We start from the raw sequence: 26,371 nt of genomic DNA, 5'->3' as shown, positions 1-26,371 counted from the left end.
ACGGAGGTTCGGTTCCCGGATGATCCTCATTGCTCCGGCGTGGGCCCAGAGGACGTGGTACCCGGACCTTCTAGACTTGTCCATCTGCCCTCCACGTCGTCTTCCCTACCGAGACGATCTGCTGTCACGGGAGGGGGGGGTCAGGTTCTCCATCCAGAGGTCAGATCCCTCAATCTTCACGCTTGGCTTCTGAAAGGTTGAGGTATAAGGATTGGGACCTCCCTGAAGACGTGATGGAGGTGTTGCTCTCGGCCAGGCGGCCGGCAACTAAGTCTCTGTACCGTTGCCGTTGGAGAAAGTTCTGCGACTGGTGCAGAGTTCAGAATGTGGATCCTTTTGAATGCGACATTCCCATGGTTTTGTTTTTTTTGCTTTGTTTGGCCTACAGGGGCTTGCAAGTGGGGACCATTAAAGGTTACCTGGCGACGCTGTCCATATTTAAGCGCTCGTCTGAAGAGTGTTCCTATTTTAAGATTCAATTAATTTCAGTTTTTGAAAGGGCTCACTAATGTGTTCCCTCGTCACCTATTTTGGTTCCAGGTTGGGATTTGAACCTTGTTCTTAAGTTTCTTATGGGTGCTCCGTTTGAGCCTTTACATTCTTGCCCTTTGAGGCTGTTGACTCTGAAAACTGTGTTTTTGGTTGCGGTTATGGTCATTCCCACTGCTGTACGCATTTCCTCCAGTCCCCGTCATCCCGCAAGTGTTGCGGAGGTTACGGAGGTTCGGTTCCCGGATGATCCTCATTGCTCCGGCGTGGGCCCGCAGAGTGAGTGAGTTACAGGCACTTTCAGTTAAGCCACCCATCACTGTGTTTCACAAGGACAGGGTTGTCCTTAGAGTTCGTCCTTCTTTTATTCCGAAGGTGGTTTCGGATTTTCATTTGAGCCAGAAGGTTGTTCTTCCGGCGTTCTATCCTCCTCCACATCCTGGTAAGGAAGAGGAGAGGCTCCATAGGCTTGATCCTCAGAGAGCGTTGAGCTTTTATATTTCGCGCATGTCCCGGGTCAGAGTGGACGATCAACTTTTCATTGGTTACGCTGGGAAGCGTTTAGGACAAGCTGTGACGAAACGGACTTTGTCTCGTTGGATTATTTTAGCTATCTCCGAGTGTTACCGCTTGGCGGGTAAGGACCCTCCGGCTGGCTTGCGGGCCCATTCTACCAGAGGAGTGGCTGCGTCTACTGCCCTGCAGAGGGGAGTTCCTATTCGTCACATCTCTGATGCAGCCACCTGGGCTTCAGTACATACTTTTGTACGTCACTGCTCCCTCAATTCCATCAGAGGGCAAGATCTGGCCTTTGGTAAGGCAGTTCTCTATTCCGCAATTTGATTGGGCATGCTAAATTTGTATTCTAAATTCTTTCCCACCTCCTTGCTTGGTACTGCTTTGGGAGTCTGTCATAGATATGGAATACGTCGGAGGACCCAATCCCCTCGAAGAACAAGTTACTTTCTTACCTGGTAACGTTCTTTCGATGGGATGGTCCGACGACGTATTCCATATCGCTCCCGCCCTGCCTTCCCCGCTGCAGAATTTCTTTTGCGATTGCAGCTTGCGTTCCGCAAGGCCTTGTGTGTCTGACTGGCAGAAAACTGGTGGCACACGTTCTGGGAAAAAACTATAACTGAGGCTATGGGCGTCATGCGTCCTACTTATCACATCGGGTGACGTCGGCCGTCGGAGGAGGTCCTCGGGGACGGCGCATCGACGTCATCGAGGCAGGACGCAGATGCCAAAGATTTAACGAAGCAGCACAGCTGTGGACATTACCTGTCATAGATATGGAATACGTCGTCGGACCATCCCATCGAAAGAACGTTACCAGGTAAGAAAGTAACTTGTTCTTCTTGCTCCACCCAGGCGTGACCACTCTGATCTGTAATTCCTCTCCTTATTCTCTGGCACCTCTTCTTCTGTGCCTTTTCCACTTTGCACTTTTCCCTCTTTACTGTGTCTTTTTTCTATTGTGCACACTTGCACCTTCTTTCCACCTTTCCGTGCCTCTTGCACACTTCATTTTCTCATTTAGTTGCTTCTTGCACTCTCTACCTTTATTTCAGGTTGCTTGCACCCTCTTGCTCACTTTTGGGTTGCTTGCGCCGTCTCTTGGCTCTTTCCGCGTCATCAGTGCCCTTGCTCTGTCTCTTTATTTCCACGCCTCTAGCTCTTTTTTCATTTACTCCACTTTGCTTTCTTTCCGCTTAACAGCTCTTGCTTGGTTTCTTTTCCTTATTTTGCTTTGCCTTTCCCTTTTTTTTAACTTTGCTTTGCTTTATCCCGCTTTCGCTCCCCGGGCTCTTCACCTTTTTCTGGCGCTCCAACTCCCGCTACAGCCGTCTGCACGCTACTGAGTTTCTTCTGTCTTATGAAACTCGCCAATAGCACGGTGCTGGCTAGCAGGTCAAAGGGTTCTTGGGTCAATGTGAGGGTCTCACCACCTGCCCCTCGGATACCCCTGAGACCGGCACACGTCCCAAGGGAACAAGCACTGATCTGAAAAAGGCCAACAGACTACCTTCCGTCCCACTCCGGCTTCCTGGAGACACGGCTCCCTCACCACGTTGCAGCCCCTTTCACACACCGGGCCCGCGTTTCGGCATCCCGCACTCACCGGTCCTTCTGGGCTCCTCTTCCTGCAGCCTTTAGCTCCTTGGCTCCTCTGGTCCAATCAACATCCCCAGCTCGCTCTCTGACTCTGACAGAACCACCCTTTTTATATTGCAGGTGAGGTTCAAATGGAGTCAGGTGTGCACAATTGAGGTAATGTGCCTGAGTCTATTAATGGGACAATTCAAATGTGTTAGATGGTAGGGCTCCCTTTGTGTAGGCCTCCCTTTGTATTCCTATGTTGTATCTATGGGTAATCTTCATTGCTCCCTATCATCTCTTCCTCATCCCAGTACTTATTGGAATTGGGGTGGGGGAAAAGCCACAAAATCAATGAGGGTTATTACATGGTGAAGGGTAATAAGGTGGTTGAAATTAGGGGGAACATCCAGCTTGATTTTTATATAACAAGGATATTTCCCTTTCCCCCATATTATCCTTCTTTACTGGCAATGTGGAATGGTTGGACGAATAAGTCCTTTGACTTGAGTTGGGGAAGGATCTGTTGATGTTATAGCCAGACAGATTGTGTTCCTTCTGGTTCCTGTACTTCCCCATCCTTGTCATTGTACTAGAATTGGACTTATCTTGCTTATTCAAGCGAGATAGACCAGAATATCCTATAAAGGCCTCCCTTACCCCCTTTTGTCTTAGTAGGATACTGTATCTCGCCTGAGGGTCTCCCAGATTTATTACCACGGACTCCACTACCCAGGTGATCCTCCCTCACTTGTCCACCCCCAGGGTTGGGATCTAAAAGTGATGGCCCTTCCCTGGCCACCTGAATAGAGGCATTTCAGGGCTAACTTGGGAGAATAACCTCAGGTTTCTCACACAATCCACTTAGTAGTCGTGAACAAGTGTTTCATGTACCTAGAAGTTAAGAAGTATAATAAATACACTGTAGCAATAAAGATGTAATTCCAAAGTTGAAAAATATACTGGCATTCCATGGTAGATTTAGGATAATGCAAACAATGGGGTACCATTTTGGAATTCCATGACTCCCTTTGTCTTGATATGATATGGCATTTTTAACGCACCTATACACAAGTGTATCAAGGCGCGAAACATACTTGCATAACCCCATGCTACCTATTCACTTTTCTAGTGAATGTGTTCAGGGTCCCCAAGAACCTTTCATGGTGCAAACATGATACTTTCTAATGGTTGCTCACTTGGAACAATATTGGGAGTGTACATTCGATTTCTACTACTTCTCTGACTTCCTCCCTTTGATAGCGGAATTCCTTTTGCTTACCTTCTAGTCCCGCCTCTCGCCACCAGTATTCTCCCTTCTGTTCCATTCAAGCACCTCGCCACGTTCACTGTAATGTGTTCCTCTGCATGTTCTCAATCTTCTGGTAGCAGTAAGAGATGGTTGCATTTTCACTTCTGCTCCCTAATAACAGTCCTTTCCTGCAGCTGTAACCTGATCCGCATTAACCCTTTATCACAGACCTGCTTTGATAAACCTCTACCTCCAGAGTCTATTCTAAAAAGTAGTACATTTGACTAGTTTGCAAACTCCTGTCTGGACTGTTTTCTTAGTGTATTGTATTCACCTTTTATAATGGGTTGTTCATCATTCTCCTATATTTTGTGTTGTATTTTTCATCTTTAGATTGTACTTGTGGCATTGCTGTGCTTAATAAACAATAACATGGCGTCCCACCAAAACGGGAACTTATGGTTACTTCAAGAAACCTGTCTGAGATTTGATTTTTCACTTTGTCTATAGGAAATGAAGTAGACTGTTGGAGTGCTATCTTTGCTATTCCTTGCGTTCATTTTACTACACACTTGCACTCATATCAGAGGGTGGTATTCCAACCACAATAGTACACCACTCACACGGTGGGAGCCTTACTTCCTGAATTACTTTGGCCGGTACCAGTAGGACTCCTACCTCCTGAAGTAGTGCAGTATTGCGGGTAGACATCTTTTAAAGGACAGGGTGTGGTTTAATCAAACGTTAATGTAAACATTGAATTCTTCTCATCTCTCTTCTCTTTTTGTTTGCTCTCTCCAAGCTCCTGCTCTTTCTCTCACTTTTCCTTTTTCTTGCTTGCTCCCACTCTTGTGCTCTCCCTGACTTTGTTGTTCTGGCACCCTCTCGTTGTCTCCCTATCTCTTTCCTTCTCATTGTATTATTATTAGGCTATTTATTGTGCACAGATCTAGCAACAGAGTGCTTTAAGCATCATTGGTGGAAGGACATATTGAGGGAAGCAGAGCTAAAATGGAGGGGGAGCTAACCACGAGAAAGGGGGAGGGTGGGCAATTTGGCAGCAAGGGACCTACAAGCAACCAGGGGAGAAAACTGGGGGGAGCAGATCACCCAGTCTCGGGTAGGTTGGGGAGTGGGAGGGTGTGTGGCCCATAAGTGTTTGGGACGAGCCATTCCTTGAACAGGAAGGTCTTGAGCTCCTTACTGAAATACAGAAGCGAGGTGCGAGTCTGGTGTTGACAGGGAGGAGGTTCCAGAGGGTCTTGCTCCTTACTACGCGCTTGCCCTCAATCTAGCTCTTATTTTCCCCCTACTTTTATTGTGCCTTTTTTTCATTTCCCTCTCCCTCTTTTTCTCTCCCTGCTCTCTTTCCTTCTGTCATTTCTCACATGTTTTCAATGCCTGCTTCGCTTGCCCCTTTACCCTCCTTTTCTTTGTTTCTTATCCCTTATCTGCTTTAACTTTTTATTTTTTTCTCTTTATCCCTCTCTCGCCCACAGTGCTCTGCTTTAGGTAATCTGCGCTTGGAGTGTGCCAATCTCCTGGCATCCCGCGGCTTGATGCTTCGTGACCCTTCCGTATTCCGATTCCTCTGGGTGGTAGATTTCCCACTCTTCCTCCCCAAGGAAGATCAGAAGGATGAGCTGGAATCCGCGCATCATCCCTTCACTGCACCTCATCCGAGCGACTCAGACCTCCTCTACTCTGACCCCGGGAAGGTATATGGAAAGAAATGGGCTTCTGTTTTCTGTTTTTCATTACTATTTTTTTAATGTTATATCATTTATTGTATGTTTATATCCTTGTAGCCACCTGTACTTAGATGTACAGTTCTGGGACTGGTGCCATTACCAGTGGGGCTTCAAGAACTACCAGCTTCTGCCATCGGCAGTGCGGTTGAATATCCCATTAACATGCTTTGCCTTAACCTCTTGAGTGCCCTTAGGATGGGTGTATGTGTCCTAATTTACAAAAGGAAATACCGACATCCTGCCATTTAAAGGGTAAAAACAGATGTTCTGGGAAAGAATAATCCACCACTTGTGTAAAAAAGTAAATAAATAAATAAAGGGGAACTTCTACAAACAATCTCAGAGGAACAACGTTTTGCACATTTTCTGAAGTTTCCACAAATATGCTATTATTCAGTATACATATTATTTAAACCGATTTTAAATTCAGATTCAATTTTGACATGTTAATCTTAACCTGGTAATCCCTTACACATCAAGTACAAAAACCGGGCGTTGCTTGTGCACATGATCTTGTCTCATTCATAGATTTCAAAAAATCACTTTACATTACCACACAGTTTTCATTAATTTAGCATTGGCTTGCTATTTAGACTCAGATTTAACTTTATACTGCCAAAAGAACTATAGGCGTGAGACCCTGTGAGGTCAAATGTCTGTAAATGCTGTAAAGTCAGCAGCTGCATCCACTAGGAATCCTTTGAAAGCAGTTTCTACTGGATCCACACATTGCTTGATAGCTTTGATGTCTAAAGCTGGTAACTGTAAGAAACCAAAGGGTGTCTCACCTACTAGTCCCCGGGGGCATGTCTCTCAGGTGGTCAGGGCACATCATCGCCTTTGGATCCAGACTCTGGGAGTGGACCTGTGCGGGAGGATCACCTGGGTGAGGGGTCTTTGGGAGTAGGGGTGAGACATGGTATTCTCCCCTTTCTCCAGCATGAGGTCTGGCCTGGATTCTTCACATGCTCATGAATATTCCCTGTCGTCAGGCCAGGAATCCTTGGTAAAAGAAAAAACAGTTTCACTTTCACTTACGAAATGTATTTCTCCTCTAAACCAATCACTGTCCTCTAGGTCATACTGCCGCAGCCAATGACAGTCCTCTCCCTAAGCCGCTCCTCTCGCAGACATCTTCAGATTTTTACAAACACGTTACAGTGTTGGAAGACCTCTGGTTTAACTCTGTGAGCTACTTATAAATTTGGTCATTTTTCGACAGGAAAAAAGTTCTATTTTTGTCAAAAAACAGCCTGTGTGCTCTTTTCTCCATCTGCCGACAGCGAGGAACTGTTTGTCAGTGAATTTCAAGTGCCCCACAATGGCGACGGTCGTCGAAGTTTCCAGAAGGCCATCAGGCCTACTCTGCACCTCCGGCCATGACAGAGGAGAAGAAAGAAGGAAGGTCCCTTTTCAGGCCCTGCACTAGATGCGGACTACAGAACATGTTAGTAGAAGACAAACACCTCCAATGCCTCTACTGTCTTTACCTGGACCACAAGGCTTCTCCAAGAAAACGATGAAGGGTCGACACAGTAGACTGGTGGCGTAGCTGAATGCCAAGGCCTCTTCCCCGTGCCCCGAGTAGGGTCATGCCTCACTTGGGGACTTGCCAGTCCGAGGAGCGGGCTGCTAAGTCTTTTGAGGGCGTCCCATCCGTGGGGGCCCAATACCAGGCCAAGTACTGCAAGACCGATTCCATCGGGGTCTCTGTGCCAGCGGGTCCCGCGATCGGCAAGGCGCAATCAACATCACTATCCGACTCCATCGCCAGCCAGCGATCGAGCTCCTCCTCAAAAAGGAAATCGCCCAACCCGGCTAACATGCAGGAGAAGCCAGAGAAGCCAAGGGCTGAGTAACTGGCGGCCGACCTGCCCAAGAGAGCCCAGGCAGCGCACGAGAAGTCTTTGTCGATCATTGAGCTGGTGGCGGCTGCTCTCACAAAGGCGAAAGAGGCTGACCCCATGAAGGTAACCCCTACTTGTGCCCAAGGTGTCCCCGCCTCAGAGGCGGGAAGCCTCCACTGTGACGTTGGCAAAGCTGACTGTCATACCGGAGAAGACAATGCTGTCTCTGAGCCTGTCGCCGACCCCTCAGGGTCCAAAAAGGAGGGTAGGGGGAGAAGTCCCAGGCCAGCCCCAGGTGGTGCCCCAGGCCATGGAAGTTTCATCCACGGACGACGAGGACCTGGAGTCCCTACACACTGTCCACAAGGACGTGGGCAACGACGAGGGCATGGGGCCTAGTGTTCTGATCATGCCAGCTCCACTGTGCGATGTATCCCTGGACATCCTATCGACCCTGCACACTTTGGTGTCTGAAATCCAGAAAAGGATGCCGCAGGGCTCAGTTCCTACGGCCCCCAATCAGCCTCTGGCTAAGGAGAGGAAGCATCAGCGGACGCCCCCATATCAGCCTCAACATCTGAATCAGGTGCCCGACCCCCCGGTGGACCTGGACAAGGGGACGCACACAGCCACAGCGATGACAGACGAAGACGAAAATAACGTCACCGCGGGTGGATCTCCGCAGCCGAGGGCATACCCATCGGACGAGGTGGGGTTGTTCCATTCCATGGTCGCCAAAGCTTCCGAGCTTTTCCAGCTTACACCCGAGGAGACCAAGAAGGAGGGTTTCCTGTACCATAGGCACAAGGCCAAAAGAAAGACCATTATGGTGGTACCCCTTCTGGATGACGTGTGGGTGGAGGACCTGGACCTCTTGAAGAACCCCTGCATGTCTCCGGCCAAGCAGATAGTCTGGGGGAGGTGGGAAATGGGTGCCGGAGTCAGCACCCAATTGCCTACAGTCTCAACCATCACCAGACTCTGTGGTTTCGGTGACCGTGAGGAAAAGGTCGTTGAACCCTTCCTCGTCTTCCATCCCTCCGGACAGTGAGGGGAAGAAGTTAGACACCAGGGGGAAGGAAGGTTATGTACACCGCAGCATCAACCATCAAGGCGACCAACGCGCTAGCGATCCTGCCCAGGTACGACATAGAGCAGTGGTACAAGCTGGGCCCAATTCTGGAGTTCCTCCCCGACAAGAGGGTGGAGGCGATTGCGCTCTTCTAGGAGGGGAGAGGTGGCTCCGGACCAGCCATCACGGTGGCGCTGGACATTGCTGAGACAGGTTTCGGGCAAATGGGTAACGGTGTCTGCCTCTGTCGTCAAGGCTGGTTGAAGGCCACACATTTCTGCCAGGAGGTCCAGGTGATGGTACTGGACATGCTGTTTGACGGCGTTAACCTTTTTGGGAAGGTTGTCGACGAATCCCTGCAGGTCATCAAGGCAGATACAGAGACGGCCCGAGCCCTGGGCACGCTCCAGCAACACCGCTCCGTAGGAAAGTCTGACAGATCAACGAAAGGTTTCTCCTTGTACTGCCAGCCCTCCAGGTCGACGACCCAGGAGGCCTACAAAGGGTGTTTCAAGGCCTACGATGGAGGTGGTCAGCGTCGCCGTCACCCATTCAAGGCAGGGAGCCGAAGCAGGTCTGAACCGGCCAGGACATCGGGCACCCACCCTTGCACCACAGCTGATGGGATTCATCAGCGAGTGGAAGAAGATCTTTGCCGAGAGATGGGTGCTGGACACTCTCGCCTATGGACATACCCTGGAGTTTCAGCACAGGTGTCCTCGGATCCCTCCGGTGGCCTGGCAGGAGTAGCACACCCCTCAACTCTTTACGGAGGCATGGGTCATGCTGCAAAAGGGGGCAATAGAGCTGGTTCCACAATGACTCTCGAGCTCCGGAGTCTACTCCAGATACTTTTTGGTCAAAAAGAAAACCGGGGGCTTGTGGCCCATTCTAGAATTGCGGCATCTCAACAAGTACCTCAAGTCCAAAAGATTCAGGAAGGTCACGTTGCAGCACGTGCTTGGCCAACTGATAGGAGACTTCTTGACGTCTCTTGATCTGGATGATGCCTACTTCCACTTCCCTATTCACAAGAAGCACCGAAAGTTCCTACTGTTCGTAGTGCTGGGACGGCATTACCAGTTCAAAGCCCTCCCCTTCGGCCTGTAGTCGGCCCCTAGGGTGTTCATGAAGTGCCTGGCACTGGGGGGGGGGGGTGCCCATCAACTTCTACGGGGGATACATGTGTACCTGTACCTGGATTGGCTCATTCGTGCCAGTTCATGAGAGTTGGCCGTCCGACACATGGAGACCACCATCCAGCTGCTGACGGATCTGGGATTCTCCATCAATTATCCAAAGTCCTGCTTGGCGCCATCGCAGAACGTGCTGTTCCTAGGAGCCAGACTCAATACAATCTCCTACCTAGCGCCGCTCTCGGAGGAGAGGGTAGCGTCCATTCTGGGAAAAGTGCAACGACTGTTGTCACTGAAGACCGCCACGTTACGGACCATCAAGTCGCTTCTCAGCATGATGTCCTGCATCTACCTAATCCGGCTCTGCAGGTTATGGATGAGACCTCTTCAGGAGTTACTGTGCGCTCGCTGGATTTAGGTGTCCGGAAGCTTTACGGACAGGGTCCAGCTCGACAAAGAGTTCCAGTTGGCGATACAGTGGTGGGAGTACACTCTGCCGCCCAGCACACAGGGTTCCAAAGCCCCACCAGGAGACAGTCACCACGGATGTTTCCCTGGAAGGCTGGGGTGCCCACACCGGACGTCTGCATGCCAGAGGCAGAGGAGAAGGATCTTCACATCAATATCTTGGACCTGTGGGCAGTGTTCTGGGCCCTCAAGTCATTCCTTCCGTCTCTGAAGGGCAAGGTGGTGAGGATCTTCACGGACACCACCACCACAAAGTTCTACATCAGGAAGCAGGGCACTTGATCCCCAGCGCTCTCCAAAGAGGTGCAGGATTTGTGGCACTGGGCAGTCGGGCAAGAGATGTTCCTCATCCCCTTTCACCTGCGGTAGTCAAGAACACCATCACTGACTCCCTCAGCAGGGAGTTGCACTCCTGCCACGAGTGGGAACTTCTGCATGACCAGGTGGACCGCATATTCATCAAGTGGGGCAGGCCCTAGATCGATGTATTTGCGATGGCAGCGAACTCCAAATGCCAGAAGTTTGCCAGCAGGTTCCACTAACCGAGAAGCATGGGGGATGCATTCTCCTTCCCATGGGAAGGCCTGTTTCTGTACACGTTCCCGCCATTGCCTCTCCTGCTGCGAGTTATCAATCATCAATACACTGAAACAGTGCTGATGCAGGATGATACTCATTGCCCACGTGGACAAGGCAGATTTGGTACCCGGACCTTCTCAGCCTGTCAGCGTCGCCCCCGGTCAAACTGCTGGTGGTCCCAGATCTTCTCACCAGAGACAGAGGCGCAATCCTGCATCACAACCCAGGATTGCTGAATCTGAGGGCTTGGCTCCTGCTGCTTAGAGTTTGGAGGATACAAGTTGCCAGCAGACTGCAGGGAAGTGCTACCGGCACAAGTGGCAGCGGACTGGCGCACGCCTCTATCAAGGTCCATCTGGCAGCTATCTCCAGCTACACCAGGTCTCCAGGACGATCTTCTCTTTGGTCTCACTGTCTCATCAAGGAGTTCCTCAAAGGACTGTTTTGATCTTTCCTGCCGGTGAAGGCTCCTGCACCGGTGTGGAAACTAAACGTGGTGCTGACTAGGCTCATGGGTACCCCCTTCGAGCCTATGCATCAGCCCCCTCTCAAGTTCCTCTCGTGGAAAACGGCTTTCCTTGTGGCCATCACCTCTGCCAAGAGGGTGGGTGAGATCCAGGCCCTATCCTGCAAACAGCCATATCTGACTTTCCACGAGTCGAGAGTGGTATTGCTGACACACCCCTCTTTCACGATGAAGCTTCCATCGGGATTCCACCTCAACGATCCTTTGGTGTTACCTGTGTCTTTCCCGAAGCCTTAGTCAGTGGCTGAAACGGCCTTGCACTCGGGGGACGTTGCTCACGCCCTGAAGTTCTACGTGGCACGCACAAAGAGTTTTCGGAAGACATCTCAACTGTTCATCAACTTTGGTCCTGTGAACCATGGGAAGGCCTTATCCAAGGCTTCCATCTCAAGGTGGCTCTCCGGCTACATCACGGACTGTCATTGGCTGGCAAACCACCCGCTGCCCGGCTGTCAGGTTGCTTGATTGTCGTGAAGAGTATTGAAACCTCCATCCCCAAGTAGCACAGAGAGAGAATACAAGATTACTCCCTATGCGATCATTGAGGCCACAGGTGGGTAGTTCTTAAAGCTCGGATCCACGGAAAATGTTGAAACCCAAGGCAGCTGTAAAGGAAAACCTTTATTAGCAATCAACTGAGCACAGTACAAGCAAACGAGCAGAATAAAGAGCAGGGCTTACCTGAACTGATGGGTGAGGAAGCCCAGAACCAATGATGGTTGGTAATTCCGTGGAGGGGCACGTGAGCTGGTTTCCCCGATGACAGTAGTGAGAAGAACTGTAGGCTGGGTTAAAACCCAACTTGCCCTCCTGTAACTTGATGAAACAAAAGGACGAAAATCCAAAGTACTTGATAACGTAATGCAGTGAAGGGGGAAAAATGCCAAGTCCAATTCAGGGTAATCCAAGACAGTCCAAAAGGCGTTCCGAGTTCGAGATGATCCAGCAAACAGAGCCAAAGACGTGAGCAAAGCAAATCAGAAAACAGTCCAAGAGTCAAGAGCAGTGAAACACAAGGTATCCAAACGCCGTACAGAGTCCTCCAAAGAACAGCTGTGAAGCACGGACGTGCGGAAGTTCAGCGCTTAAATAGCAGAGGCTTCCGCGTCACCTGATCCGCGAGTGAGATGAACGCGTCACGTGACCCACAGATGTGACACGTGAGCGTTGTTTTGATCTCAATGGTCTCCATGATCACTGAATTGACTTTCTGCAGGCAGCGTCCTGTAGCCGGCGCCTGCGAGCTCCCTCTTGCAGACACCATGGCAGACGCCAGTGAAGGAATGGGGAACCCTTGAGTCTGCATATGTGGCCCTTGGGGTAAACCCGCTTACGTGACACCCGTCCACTGTGAGGGACATGGAGTGGAAACCTGACTGGGGTAACTGGTGTATTGTGAATGTTGCCTGACCTAGATAGAGTGTGAGTATTGTCTGACCTAGATGTTTGTGAAGAAGGGACAGAATGAGGGGACAGCGTGACACCGGCCGTCCGAGAGCCCACTGCACCAGAGTGATTGGTGCGATGACGGCGTTCCTGTGTAGTGTGCTCCTGCTGTACATCTGCATGGCTGCTATCTGGAGGTCCACGCACCCCTTCACAAAGTTCTGCTGCGTCAACAGGGATTCCATAGAGGAGTCCAGAGCCAGCCAAGCAGTGCTATGCAACCTGTCCGCTTGAGGTGAGTCTGTTCCAGAGTAAGAGTATTGCTTCTGTTAAGCCTTACCACCTCCAGTGGTTGTGTAAAGTTGTATGGCTATGTATTCTTTATTAATTCTTGGTCATACTACCACTTTACGTAGTTACCAAATCTGAAGTTTAGGGAGAGGACAGTCATTGGCTGGGGCAGTATGACCCCGAGGACAGTGATTTGTTTAGAGGAGAAATACAGTTTGTAAGTGAAAGTGAAACTGTCTTTCCTTTTACAGAGGATTCCCGGCCTTGCGACGGGGAATATTCATGAGCATGTGAATCCATGCCAGACCCATGCTGGGGAACAATAGTTACAGGTAAGTAACTTGTTCCTTCCCGTATACATGACCCAGCCTATTTGATAGGATTGCCCAATGTCCCTTATCCCAACACAAACACTGGGCCGAGGAAAGTGGGCGACTAAGAATAAAGAGGCTAACCCTTGCATATCACATTGGACATGTCCCGCTAATCGGGTCAGGCACTTGACTTTAGGTGCATACATCTGATAGCAATTAGCTCTCCTCGCACGGATAAAAGACAGAATACAGAGACGCACTCTGAGCAAGGTGGAACACGAGCAAGAGCAGAACTTCTGGGGCAGAGGCAAACCTACTGGAGCAGAGCAACGGACCGAGGGACGATAGCAAAGGGTAGAGAACCCCAAGAGTTCCCTGCAGGAGGTTGTTGCCTCAAAAAGGCTGTGAAAGACACATGGAGAAGGCCACATCCCAGACAAGAAGACTGCATTGTGTTTCAAAGACGCCAGCGACCCTCCCGGGTGAACGGCAGAGTTGGGGAGGCGAGGCCAAGCCTGTGGCATTAACTTTGACTTGTGAATTAAGAACGGCAAAGACAAGAAAGAAATGCACACAGTCGGTGAGTTGACAAGTGATATGAAAGACTGGTGTGTGTTAAGGAAAGATTAAAGTTGCAACAGTCTATCGCACAATTGAAGGCTGCATGCGTGGGGATGAGACGCGAAGGAAGTCAGGCCTTGTAACGCTCACCTGATTCTCGCAGAGGCGCCGGTCTTGACTGGGCGACTACCGTATCTTCAAAGGTGATGTGTAGCACCCGGTTGGCTCTTTGGGCTGGACCTCTGTGCACTGTATGCCTGACGTGTAGAGTAAGATGTCTGCAGATAGAAAATATGGGGTTAATGAACTGGGGTTATTGGGGTGTCCCTATCTCTTTCCTCTTCTCCTCTCCTGTAGACCCCCAAAGGTTAACGCTCTCACCTTAGGTAAGTGAATGCCGAGCTCTCCATCTGCCTCGGGGCAGGGTGCTGTAACCAGTTTCTTCACTGGATAGGTAGCGCAGGCCTCTTGACTTCAGAGGACTGCTGTCCGTCGTTTACTGCACGAACGGTAAGTTTCGAGTCATTCAAATGTCTTTAAAGTCTTTAGTAATGATGTCTCTTGTTTTGCAGGGTTCCGGCGATGGCGGATGACGGGCTGAAGTGAGTTGAAGATGGAGCCCGTGTGATGAATAGAAGCGCCTGGAAGCACGTAAGTAAGCGCTTGTTGCCTGCTTCACTATGCGCTATAACTGTCTTTTTATTTTGCAGGTACGAGTTCGGAGCGGCTGCAGGGTGCCGGAATACCCACTGGATTAGATGTGGAAAGGAGTAATGGCACGTGAGTATTAAAGTTCCCCAATGTCTTTAAACGCACCTTGTTTTGTCTTTCAGATGCGGGATGCAGCGCCGAAGGCCTCCGGAGCGTACGAAGAGTAGGTAAGCCTTTGCCTTTCAGATGCTGGAATGCTAACCTGTTCTTTCTTGTCTTTATAGGTGTTGCTGAAGACTGGATTCAGGATGGTAAGCCTTTGCCTTTCAGATGCCGGAATGCTAACCTGTTCTTTCTTGTCTTTATAGGTGTTGCTGAAGACTGGATTCAGGATGGTAAGCCTTTTTCCTTAGGCCCAGGACCGGATGCAGAAGACACGATGAGCGTTCTGCTGCAGAGGTTGCAGAATAACGCAAAGCAAGATTCATCCACCGGGTGTGGTTTAAATAGCCTCCTGTAGTGCTTAGGTGTCTCCTTCCACAGCCACGCCTAAGTAAGAAAAGAGTTCCTGGTAAGAAAAGAGTTCCTGCCTTCCAGAAGAGTTCCAGTGTTCTGAATCTAGGGAGTGGCTCCAGCCCCACCCAACAGGAAAAGTAGTTCCAAACAGAAGAGGATCAGAGGCTCAACTGGCAGGCAAGTAAGCAGCATGGTCTGCTGAAGGTAAGTCCACCCAAGCATTATGAGCCCGGCGCTTCCAGCGCTGGGACTGGGCATATTTATGAGCCTGGTGCCACTGGCGCCAGGACTGGGTCCAAAAGGTCCCAATTGGGACTGGTTGGCACTCGGAACCTGTGTTATGGATCTGCTTCCAAGGGAGTTGGGAAAACCCTGACCTTTTGGAAGCAGAGATCATGACAGTACCCCCCCTCAAGGCCCCTCCCAAACCGGGCTTCTCCGGGGGTTTTGGCTTGTCAGGAAATGTTCGGTGAAATCTTTTGATTAGGCGAGGAGCGTGGACATATTCAGCAGGTTCCCAGGATCTCTCTTGGGGGCCGTAGCCTTTCCAGTCAATTAGGTAGAATAGTTTAGATTTGGAGATCTTGGAGTCCAGAATGCTTTTGACTTCAAACTCGAGTTCTCCATCCACTAGGATAGGTTTTGGAGATTTGGTTAGTCGGGTTTGAGGTTGCACGGGTTTTAATAGAGAGACGTGGAAGACCGGATGTATCTTCATGTGCGGGGGCAAGTCCAACTTGACCGCTACTGGGTTTACTATGGTAGTGATGGAATAGGGACCAAGGTATCTTGGGTTGAATGTGCGTGGCCCTTTTAGAGATAGATATTTGGTGGATAACCAGACTTGATCCCCTACTTGATAGTGAGGGGCTTCCTTCCGATGTTGATCTGCTCCTTTCTTGTATTGTTCTTTAGTCCTTTGAAGGTGAGAAACAGCTTCCTTAAAGGCTTGGGTGATTGTAGAATGCAGGTAGTCTACTGCTGGTGTTTCAAGATCTTGGAGGGGATCCAACTCCGAGGTTCGAGGGTGACTGCCGTACAAAAGAAAAAACGGGGTTTTCCCAGTTCCCGAATGGACAGAGTTATTGTAGGCATACTCGGCTATCCAAAGGATATCTTTCCAAGTTTTTTCAGTTTGTTGCAGCATGCAGCGTAAATACTGTTCCAGAGTTTGATTGGTCCTCTCGGTTTGTCCGTCGGTCTGAGGGTGGTGACTGGTCGATAGTCTCACATCAATTTGAGCCGACCCACAGCAACTTCGCCAAAAATGAGAAATAAATTGACTACCTCGATCCGAAATTAGAACCGAAGGAAAACCGTGCAGTCGGACGATGTTTTCGAGAAATTCTCGGGCCAGAGTTGCTGCTGTTGGCAAGCCTTTGAGCGGAATGAAATGCGCCATCTTGGAGAATAAGTCCACGATTACTAGAATCGTATTGTATCCGGAGCATGGAGGTAGATCGGTGATGAAGTCCATAGAAAGCGTATGCCAAGGGCGAGGTGGGATGTCAATAGGGCGTAAGAGGCCTGCTGGTCTTTCCTTTTGACTCTTGTTTTGGGCGCATACTCCACAGGGCATTATAAAGTCTCTGATATCTTTTTTCCAAGACGGCCACCAGAAGTAGCGCTTGATCTTTTCTGAGGTCTTGGCTATACCGGGATGACCTTCCATTAAAGAGTCGTGATAACAAGAGATTACTTTTTTCTGTAAATCTGTGCTGGGTAGGTATAATCGTTCTTGGAAATACAATAAGTTGTCCTTTACTGCAAAGTCCTTTCCCTGCAGATGCCAATTCTGTATGTCTGCTGGAGTTACAAGTTGCCTGGCTTTATCCTTAACTTCCTCTATGGATTCTGTGGCGATTACACCCAGAATTCTTTGTTCGGGAATGATTGGTACAGGTTTAGGGTTGACCAAGTGTTCTTCCACTCCCATCCGAGAAAGGGCATCGGCTTTACCGTTCTTTGTACCAGGTCGATAGGTAATTATGAAGTCAAACTCGGCAAAGAATAATGCCCAACGGAGTTGTCTAGAGGATTGGGCTTTTGCGGTCTTCAAATATTGCAGGTTTCGGTGATCCGTAATCACAGTAACGGTGTGTCGGGCCCCCAGCAGATAATGCCGCCAAGCCTTAAAGGCAGACTTGATAGCCAGAAGCCTTAAAGGCAGACTTGATAGCCAGAAGTAATCGTGTAATTGATTTCAGGAGGCGAGAATTTGCGGGACCAAAATGCCACGGGATGCAACTGATTGGTTACCGGGTCCTTTTGTGATAGAACTGCCCCCATGGCAAGGCTTGAAGCATCAGTTTCCACGATGTAGGGGAGTTCGGGGCGAGGGTGTTTTAAGATTGGTGCAGAGATAAATTTAGTCTTCAAATCCTGGAAAGCTTGTTCCGCCTCGGTAGACCATTCAAAACGTTTGTTTTTCTTTAACAAGGCAGTGATGGGCTAGACTATTCGAGAGAATTCGGGGATAAACCTGCGGTAAAAGTTAGCGAAGCCTAACATGCTTTGCACACCTTTTACGGAGGATGGTGATGGCCATTTGAGAACTGCATCGACCTTCTTTGAATCCATACTCACTCCGCCAGGTGATAATATGAATCCCAAGAATTCAACTTCAGTCACGTTGAAAACACATTTTTCCAACTTAGCGAAAAGTTTGTGTTGACGCAATCTTTCGAGGACCATTTTCACGTGTTTCCGATGTTCAGATTCCGATGAAGAATAAACGAGGATGTCGTCAATGTAAACAACAACACATACATCTATGAGCTCTCTGAGGACATCGTTCATAAAATATTGAAAGGCGGCCGGGGCATTGCAAAGTCCGAAGGGCATGACCTGATATTCAAATAGCCCATACTTGGTGCGGAAGGCCGTCTTCCATTCATCGCCCTCTTTTACTCGTACCAAGTGGTAAGCTCCTCTAAGATCCAGCTTTGTATATATGCATGCTTTTCTGACTTGGTCCAGGAGTTCAGGGATCAAAGGTAACGGATATCTATTCTTAACGGTGATCTGGTTCAGGGAGCGATAATCGATACAAGTTCTAAGGTCTCCTTCCTTTTTTGGAACGAAGAACAAAGCTGAAGAAGCAGGGGACTTGGAAGGACGAATAAACCCATTTGCCAGGTATTGATCCAGGTATTGTCGAAGGTGAAGGTTCTCAGGCTCAGTGAGGGCATAAATTCTACTACAAGGAGGAGTAGATCCAGGTATCAGGTCTATCTGGCAGTCATAAGACCTATGAGGAGGTAGAGAGTTAGCCTGATCCTTCCGGAAAACATCTTGGTATTCTAGGTATTCGGGAGGTAACTGGGGAGTCTCTGAAGAAATTGCGGCCAGTGCAACACCAGGTGGAGGGTGACAAGTAGAGACACATTCTGGAAACTGGACCGTTCTTGCTCGCCAATCGATCAGAGGATTGTGTTTCTCTAACCAAGGTATTCCTAGAATAATCTGAAACTGAGGGGCCTTGATCACATCGAACACGATCTTCTCATGGTGTCCATCTTGACTTACTAGCGTCACCTCTTGAGTGGTATGCGTTACTGGCCCGGAGGCTATCTCCGTACCATCCACCGTAGTAATGACGTCCTTTACAGCCTTGGGACAAAGAGTTAGATTCATCCTCAAAACCATTTCATGATCCACATAATTGCCGATGGCACCGCTGTCGACGTAAGCTTCAATTGCATGTAATCGATCCGGATTATCAGGGCTAATGAGGACCATAGGTATCACGAAATGCGAGGTCACGGAACTGGTTTTCACGCTCGGCAAGAGGACCTCTATTCTTGTCGGGCGAGGTCGTTTCCCTGCTCAGAGTTTGTAACTTTGGTAACTGCAGCTCCTACTGCCTTCTTGGCAGGTTTCACCGGACAGTCTCGAAGAAAGTGCCCTGAGTTTCCGCAATATAGGCATAATTGTAACTGTTTCCTCCTTTCCCGCTCCCTTTGTGTTAGAGGACCTTTCAGACCCCCTATTTGCATGGGTTCCCCGGAGTCTACTCCTTTGGAAGGAGTTGGCGGTTTGGAAAATACTCGAGCATCAAACTTGGAATGATCGGCCTTCCTGTTCTGCAGCCTGTGATCTATTTGAACGACCAAGTCTATATAATCCGAACAGTCTTGTGGGGGATTCACTACTTGGGCTAAAACGTCTTTGAGCTCTCCACGTAGACCTCTATAAAACAGCGTAATCCTTTTGTCCTCAGGCCATTGAGTTTCCACTATTAGTCTATTGAAAGATGCAATATAAGCCAAAAGGTCTTGATTACCCTGTCGCAACGAAAGAAGCTCATTGTCCAAGGCCTGCCCCTGTGAATGTCTTGCGAACAGTTTTTCCATACTAAGCTGAAAGGCTTGAAAATCATGGAGAACCGGATCATCTTGATTAACTAGAGGGATCGACCAGTCTGCCGCATTGCCACTAAGGTACGAAAGTACAAAAGCTACTTTTGCTTGATCAGTTGGAAAGGCTGCTGGCCGGCATAAGAAGTGCAACCGGCACTGATTGATAAATACAGCAAACCTCTTTGGGTCACCAGAAAATCGTTCGGGCGGAGCCAGAGGTACATTCCCAGGTAGGTTGATCTGCACTGGATTCATAGAGGATGTTGAAGGAAGATTTGCCCCTGATGCGGGTAACGGGGTCTGTCCGGCTTGTGACTGTAGCACTTGTCTAGCAAGATTGTCTGTTCTCTCCTTGGAAATAATTAGTTCCCTTCTTAGAGCATTCGTTTCCTGACGAGCTGCATGCACTTCTGCCCTTAGTTCCCCAAGTAACCGGGCTAGGGGGTCAGTATCCGAGGTTTCCATAGCGCCTGGGCGAGAGTTTTGCGGTAGGCTTTGCGTTCTGTAACGCTCACCTGATTCTCGCAGAGGCGCCGGTCTTGACTGGGCGACTACCGTATCTTCAAAGGTGATGTGTAGCACCCGGTTGGCTCTTTGGGCTGGACCTCTGTGCACTGTATGCCTGACGTGTAGAGTAAGATGTCTGCAGATAGAAAATATGGGGTTAATGAACTGGGGTTATTGGGGTGTCCCTATCTCTTTCCTCTTCTCCTCTCCTGTAGACCCCCAAAGGTTAACGCTCTCACCTTAGGTAAGTGAATGCCGAGCTCTCCATCTGCCTCGGGGCAGGGTGCTGTAACCAGTTTCTTCACTGGATAGGTAGCGCAGGCCTCTTGACTTCAGAGGACTGCTGTCCGTCGTTTACTGCACGAACGGTAAGTTTCGAGTCATTCAAATGTCTTTAAAGTCTTTAGTAATGATGTCTCTTGTTTTGCAGGGTTCCGGCGATGGCGGATGACGGGCTGAAGTGAGTTGAAGATGGAGCCCGTGTGATGAATAGAAGCGCCTGGAAGCACGTAAGTAAGCGCTTGTTGCCTGCTTCACTATGCGCTATAACTGTCTTTTTATTTTGCAGGTACGAGTTCGGAGCGGCTGCAGGGTGCCGGAATACCCACTGGATTAGATGTGGAAAGGAGTAATGGCACGTGAGTATTAAAGTTCCCCAATGTCTTTAAACGCACCTTGTTTTGTCTTTCAGATGCGGGATGCAGCGCCGAAGGCCTCCGGAGCGTACGAAGAGTAGGTAAGCCTTTGCCTTTCAGATGCTGGAATGCTAACCTGTTCTTTCTTGTCTTTATAGGTGTTGCTGAAGACTGGATTCAGGATGGTAAGCCTTTGCCTTTCAGATGCCGGAATGCTAACCTGTTCTTTCTTGTCTTTATAGGTGTTGCTGAAGACTGGATTCAGGATGGTAAGCCTTTTTCCTTAGGCCCAGGACCGGATGCAGAAGACACGATGAGCATTCTGCTGCAGAGGTTGCAGAATAACGCAAAGCAAGATTCATCCACCGGGTGTGGTTTAAATAGCCTCCTGTAGTGCTTAGATGTCTCCTTCCACAGCCACGCCTAAGTAAGAAAAGAGTTCCTGGTAAGAAAAGAGTTCCTGCCTTCCAGAAGAGTTCCAGTGTTCTGAATCTAGGGAGTGGCTCCAGCCCCACCCAACAGGAAAAGTAGTTCCAAACAGAAGAGGATCAGAGGCTCAACTGGCAGGCAAGTAAGCAGCATGGTCTGCTGAAGGTAAGTCCACCCAAGCATTATGAGCCCGGCGCTTCCAGCGCTGGGACTGGGCATATTTATGAGCCTGGTGCCACTGGCGCCAGGACTGGGTCCAAAAGGTCCCAATTGGGACTGGTTGGCACTCGGAACCTGGGTTATGGATCTGCTTCCAAGGGAGTTGGGAAAACCCTGACCTTTTGGAAGCAGAGATCATGACAGGCCTGTGATGAACTTTGATTTACTGATAACTGTGAAACCAGTGATGCTGAGTAGCGCAGTGGTCCGGCTAAAGGAAGTAGCCCACTCGAAAGTCTCCATGAAAGGTGAAATGCTTTTGTTATGAAGTGAATGAACTATAAAAAGCAAAGTGATCAAAAGTAACCCTGGGAAAAGGGGGGGTGAACATTGAACTTTTGTGCTTATGACATCGAACTGCCCAGACCAAGAGACACTGGGGCAAATAACAAAAAAAGTGTGCGCTCAAGGGAAAGTCGAAGTGGTCCTGCGGAGGTCTACAGTAAAAGCCACGCACATTCGAAAGTCCTCAACATCAGGAAAATGTCAAAGCCCGACAGAGGGAGACCGGAAGTGTGATACCTAAGGGATGTGAATTATGATTGGCGAAGGGAATCCGTGCAAGTGTTGTGCTTTGAAAGGTCCAAACCTGACTGAAGGAGACTGGCGTGAACTTTTTGTTGAACTGTGTTTTGAAAACTGTAAAGTGACTTTAACGTGGAAGGCCAGGCGGGCCACGATCCAGGTTTTGAACTGCCTTTGTTGTGAGAACCTGAGACAGTGTGCGTCATCCTGTCTACGGGGACTGCCTTACTCTCTGCTGTCTAACGTGGGGAGGAGAGCTGACTCAGCCTCACTTATTCCTTATATACATATTCTCCTTTACACACTTTTTGTACAAGAGGTAGGGCACGCATTAGGTTTTGTTAGTATAGGCCATTTTGATTTGACAGGCTCAACTAGGACTGTTTTATTTATTATTTGATGGTATATACTACTGCCATCCTAGTTATAGGGCAAAGGAGTTTTTCCAAACCCCCGAAAATTGAATGAAGGTTTTACAAATTGTGCCTTTTGTGTCAGTGTCATACTTGTGATACCATCCCTCCCTTACATAACCCATACAAAATCCTTCATCAAAAGCCACGCCATAATTTTTTTTATTGTGATATGGTTTACAATAAACCTTACACAAACATCTACAAGATGTTCAAAACATTTAAAAAAATCATGCTTTACAGAAAATTGTTATAAACAAAAACAACCAAAAACCCTGCTTGAATCTCAGAAAACGACACAAGGCAATGATGAACGAAACATTCTCTCCCCACTTGAGCCTGGGACAAAATAAGTTCAGCGAAAAATATGTGCCAATGCAATTAATGTCTTTGTGGAATACTTTATTCCTTATTGAGTGTAACGTCGGACATTCTATGACCCAGTGGCGTACAGTTTCCAGCGGATCTTTAATGTTACAAAAACAAGTCGTCTCCACTTTTACCCATGTCGAGTAAATTCCAAGTTTTAGTCCTTTCTCTAGTGGGAAGCTAATTTCAACCTGAAGAGCATATAAGGGGCACAGTTTATTGTATGGAAAGCAAATCAGATAAAATGGGAGCTGGGCTCTTTTGTGTGGAAATTTCACATATTCTGAGTACAAGGAGTACTTCGACATGGACTCGAGAGTCAACCTACAATCGTATCTAAAATGTTTAAACTTGACCTTGTCTGGACGATGAATTGAATCTTCTTCTGAAGACTCCATACATAGCAATAGATCCTGCATCTTACATCTAAAGCGATCCAATGAACACACAGAGGAGTCATTAATCATTTTGTGCAGATCAATATATAAAGAGTTGTCTGTAGATTGCAAAATGTTTGTGTAATTCAACAGCTGTCTCCATAGATATCAGGCTTTCAATGACACCAGGGCAATTCATGGCGAATAATGGAGTTTGGCCCTGAAAGGGCCAGTCCCATTACCTTTTTCCATAGAATAGAATACCCCCAGGTCTACTGTAGACATACCCAGCCCAAAGAGAAAAATGTGCTCTATTTGCCTCATGTAATAGCAGAGTGCTGGTGAAATCGAAAATGTACACAAGTTGAACATCAAACGTTTCATATGTGCAAAGTATGGAGAAAGCTTTTCCTGTACGGTGTCTTTCCACATAGCACTGGAAAAGGAGTTGGTTACATCCTAAATATCTTAAGGATGTTACACATTCAATTCACTCCTTGCCAATGGACCACCACATGGTTGTTGGTTTTCTTGTGTTAGCAAAGATCACTACTTTTGATTTCTCCCATTGGCCAGTAGATAATTGTTTATGGCATATTGATGGAACAAGTTCAGTTTGCAATGTAGCCCCATGGGAGTCCTATCGAAAAAAATGAGGTAATCTGCAAAAGCAAGCCAATGAAGTCTCAAGTGGCCCAACCTAACTGGAACCATATTGGTCCCCTTCCATAAGTCCTACAGCCCTGAGTGAGACCCAGATCCGAGGGGACTGGCTTGGTCATGGCTCCTTCACGTGTGAGACGGACCTTAAGCGAGGAATTCTCATGCAATAATGTGATAAGTTGTACCAGCTTAAAATGTATGTTATGACTTCAAGATGGCCGCCGACATAAAATAAACGTGTCAACTGCGCTACGGAGCCCCACAGTGAAAAATAACAGATCCACCACCCCGTTCAAAACAGCTGTGGCACGGAAATGCAGGGGAACTCCCTGGGAACGGCTCAGAGCAGCCACAGAGACAATAGGAGAGAGTGATTTACACCAACGGACTGCAGCGGGAGGAGACACGAAGCCGGCAGGAGACATGGGCCAACAGGGAGCCGTCTACTAACCAGCGGTGCTGGAGGCAAAGGGAGGACGAGCGGAGAGCCGCTAACAGCAGAAAGTGGCAGCCTTGAGGCGGAGACAACGGCACGGGAGCGCACCAACTCCGCCGCGCAGCAGGGAAGCCCAAGTGAAGAGGGAAGACTGGCCAGCCGGACCCGAAGGAGAAGGGAGGAGGAGCTGTGCAGGACCTGTGGTCTACTCACGATGAACCCCAGTCCATGTACAACATTGCCACGACCCACGAGGAAGAGGAGTGGTGTGGGGGTCCGTCCCCAGCCCACGCTGTGGGGTGAGGGATTACATCTGTGGCTGGCCGCTCGGGGGGGGCCATAGAGGGTCATGATCTCCATACAAAAGCCAGCAATTGCTACACCCGGCTCCTCGGAGAACATAAGGTTAGGCAGCCGCACTTGGCCCGGAGAGTGGGGGAGCCCCATAGCTCATTGCTGCGCTGGGAGGCCCTGTGGTGCAGAGCGAGGAGCCCTGCCAAACACCCCCTGCTGTGCGTAGTGCTCTGGATCCCCCTGCTGCCATAATAAAGCAGCAGAAGCGTCTCTCAGCTACCGGTGCCGCGCAGGGGCCCGGTGACAGTGTAGGCCTGGATCATGGTCGGTTATAAGTGACTGAATCCAAGACAGGACTAGCATAACCGAGCAGGATCGAGAGTACTGCTCAGAGGGATAGGTCCCTGACATCGGTCAGGTTTACGAAACTGGGGCGGCGGCTCTGTCAGCAGGCCAAGATCCATTCACAGGGGCCCCACCTGCTCCCAGCCAAAGCTCTGCTAATAGGTACACAGGCTAAGCACAAATACAAGCAGTAGAGCCAGGGAGGTCAAGTGAGGAGGACAGGCGGCTCCACCAGAGCGAACGTGAAAGCCATCCGGAGAGGGCAGAATGAGCGCGGAAGCGGCCCGAGAGAGAACCGAGGGTGGAGAGCGGAGAGAGTCGGCAAAAGGGGGAGACAGGTGCCAGATAGGCAAAGGGGAAGACCCGGACCCTTGGGAGGGGACCTCGCCAGCATGACTCTACGGAGGAGTGAGGGGACACGATAAGGTGAGAGGCCCGCTCAGACATTGAGAGAGGGTCCGGGAGAGCAGGCGAGGGTGCCGGGAAGAAGGACGAGAGCCCGGACAGCAGGGAGGCTGAGGGCCCCCTCTCCCCGAGACTCCTCAACAGTGGGAGCGGGAGGCAGGAGACTGGTACGGCGAGTACCGCACCGAGCAACGCACAGAAAGCGGAACGCCCCATAGGGGGCAACATAGAAGGCACAGAGTCAACCCGCGACAACCACAGGAGGCTTGAGAGCACAGGCACCGAACCTCTCAAGAGCGGACGCGCAAGGGCTATCGACAAGGGGGACAAAAGAGGCGGGACCTGAGTTGGGAGGCCTCCTTTAGTGGCGAACATAAGCAGAAAAGGTGCACCCGCCAGAGACTGCCCTAGGGATGAAGGGGCAATAAAGGAATACACAAACAAAAATGGATGCCCAGGCGGTGCAGATACATGGGGGCTTACAAGCAGCGATCTGACCACTGAGGCTAGCAGCCAGGCACCAAAAGTGGGGGACCGCCTAATGACATGGGAAGAGCGCGTACGAGGCCTTGAACAACTTGTAGACATACCAGGGGATACGAGAAATCTGGGGCCCTACCTATCACGATTTGGTGCGTCAGCAGGCCAAGGAGAGGGGCAAGCCACAAGAGAGCAGGACAGACAGAACGCACATCAAAGGCGAGAGAGGTTGTACACATCCCTGACGCAGGCCCTGCTAGGAAGGGGAAGTGAGAGGGGAGTCCTCCCCCACTGCAATCAGGGGATCAAGGTCAAGAGGCATGAAGTAGGGCCGCAAAACACTCGGCAGAGAGCAAGCATAGACATGGCGTCCAAGAACAAGAACAGGCAGAACAAAGGAGGGCAGACACAAGGGGAGTGCCCCGGAACATTACCAACAATGTGGCAGCCCAGAGAAATAAATGAGACTCTTAACAGGCCCCCAAGAAGGGTCAGTAGGTCGAAGCCCCCCAGAAGACGGAGACCCTACCACCCCAATGTTGTGCCAGGACCTCCATGGAGAAATGCTAGCACTACAATCCAACCTGGCCAAGACATTTCAGGAACAAATACAGCTGATTAGGTCCGATGTAAACCAGGCCATGGCTGAGATGAAGCAGGAGGTGGGACAGTTAGAAGAGAGAATGGATCTCCTGGAAAAGGGCTTTCAAGAAGTAGATAAGGAAACAATGGCGAACAGCGAAGCGATTGAAAGGCTAGATACGGCCACAAGAAACCTGGAACTAAGGATGGAGGACATGGAGAACCGGTCCAGAAGAGTCAACATCCGATTTAAATTGTCGGAAACAGTGACAGATAAGGAGCTTAAGGGAAGCTCGCAGGCTATCTTCGCAGAACTACTTGGGGGAAATTACCCCAGATGCAATGAAGCTGGACAGAGCTCACAGGGTAGGTCGGCTCAACCAGGGCCCAAA

At 49.5% G+C, this 26,371-nt stretch overlaps 1 protein-coding gene across 3 annotated transcripts in view; it reads left to right on the top strand.

Moving 5' to 3' along the window:
* DARS2 (aspartyl-tRNA synthetase 2, mitochondrial) overlaps nucleotides 1-26,371 on the top strand; it is a 530,183-nt gene that overhangs the window by 387,456 nt on the left and 116,356 nt on the right. For all 3 annotated transcript variants that reach the window (XM_069641110.1, XM_069641109.1, XM_069641111.1), the window contains one exon: nucleotides 5,341-5,559. In XM_069641110.1, coding sequence (XP_069497211.1) covers nucleotides 5,341-5,559 — 219 coding nt within the window. The remainder of the gene's footprint in view (nucleotides 1-5,340; nucleotides 5,560-26,371) is intronic.

This window comes from Ambystoma mexicanum, chromosome 1q (assembly GCF_040938575.1).
Source record: "Ambystoma mexicanum isolate Mex_15411 chromosome 1q, UKY_AmexF1_1, whole genome shotgun sequence".
Classification (NCBI taxonomy): Eukaryota; Metazoa; Chordata; class Amphibia; order Caudata; family Ambystomatidae; genus Ambystoma; species Ambystoma mexicanum.
The sequence above is the reverse complement of the archived record's forward strand: the minus strand, read 5'-3'. Positions and strand labels throughout refer to the sequence as shown.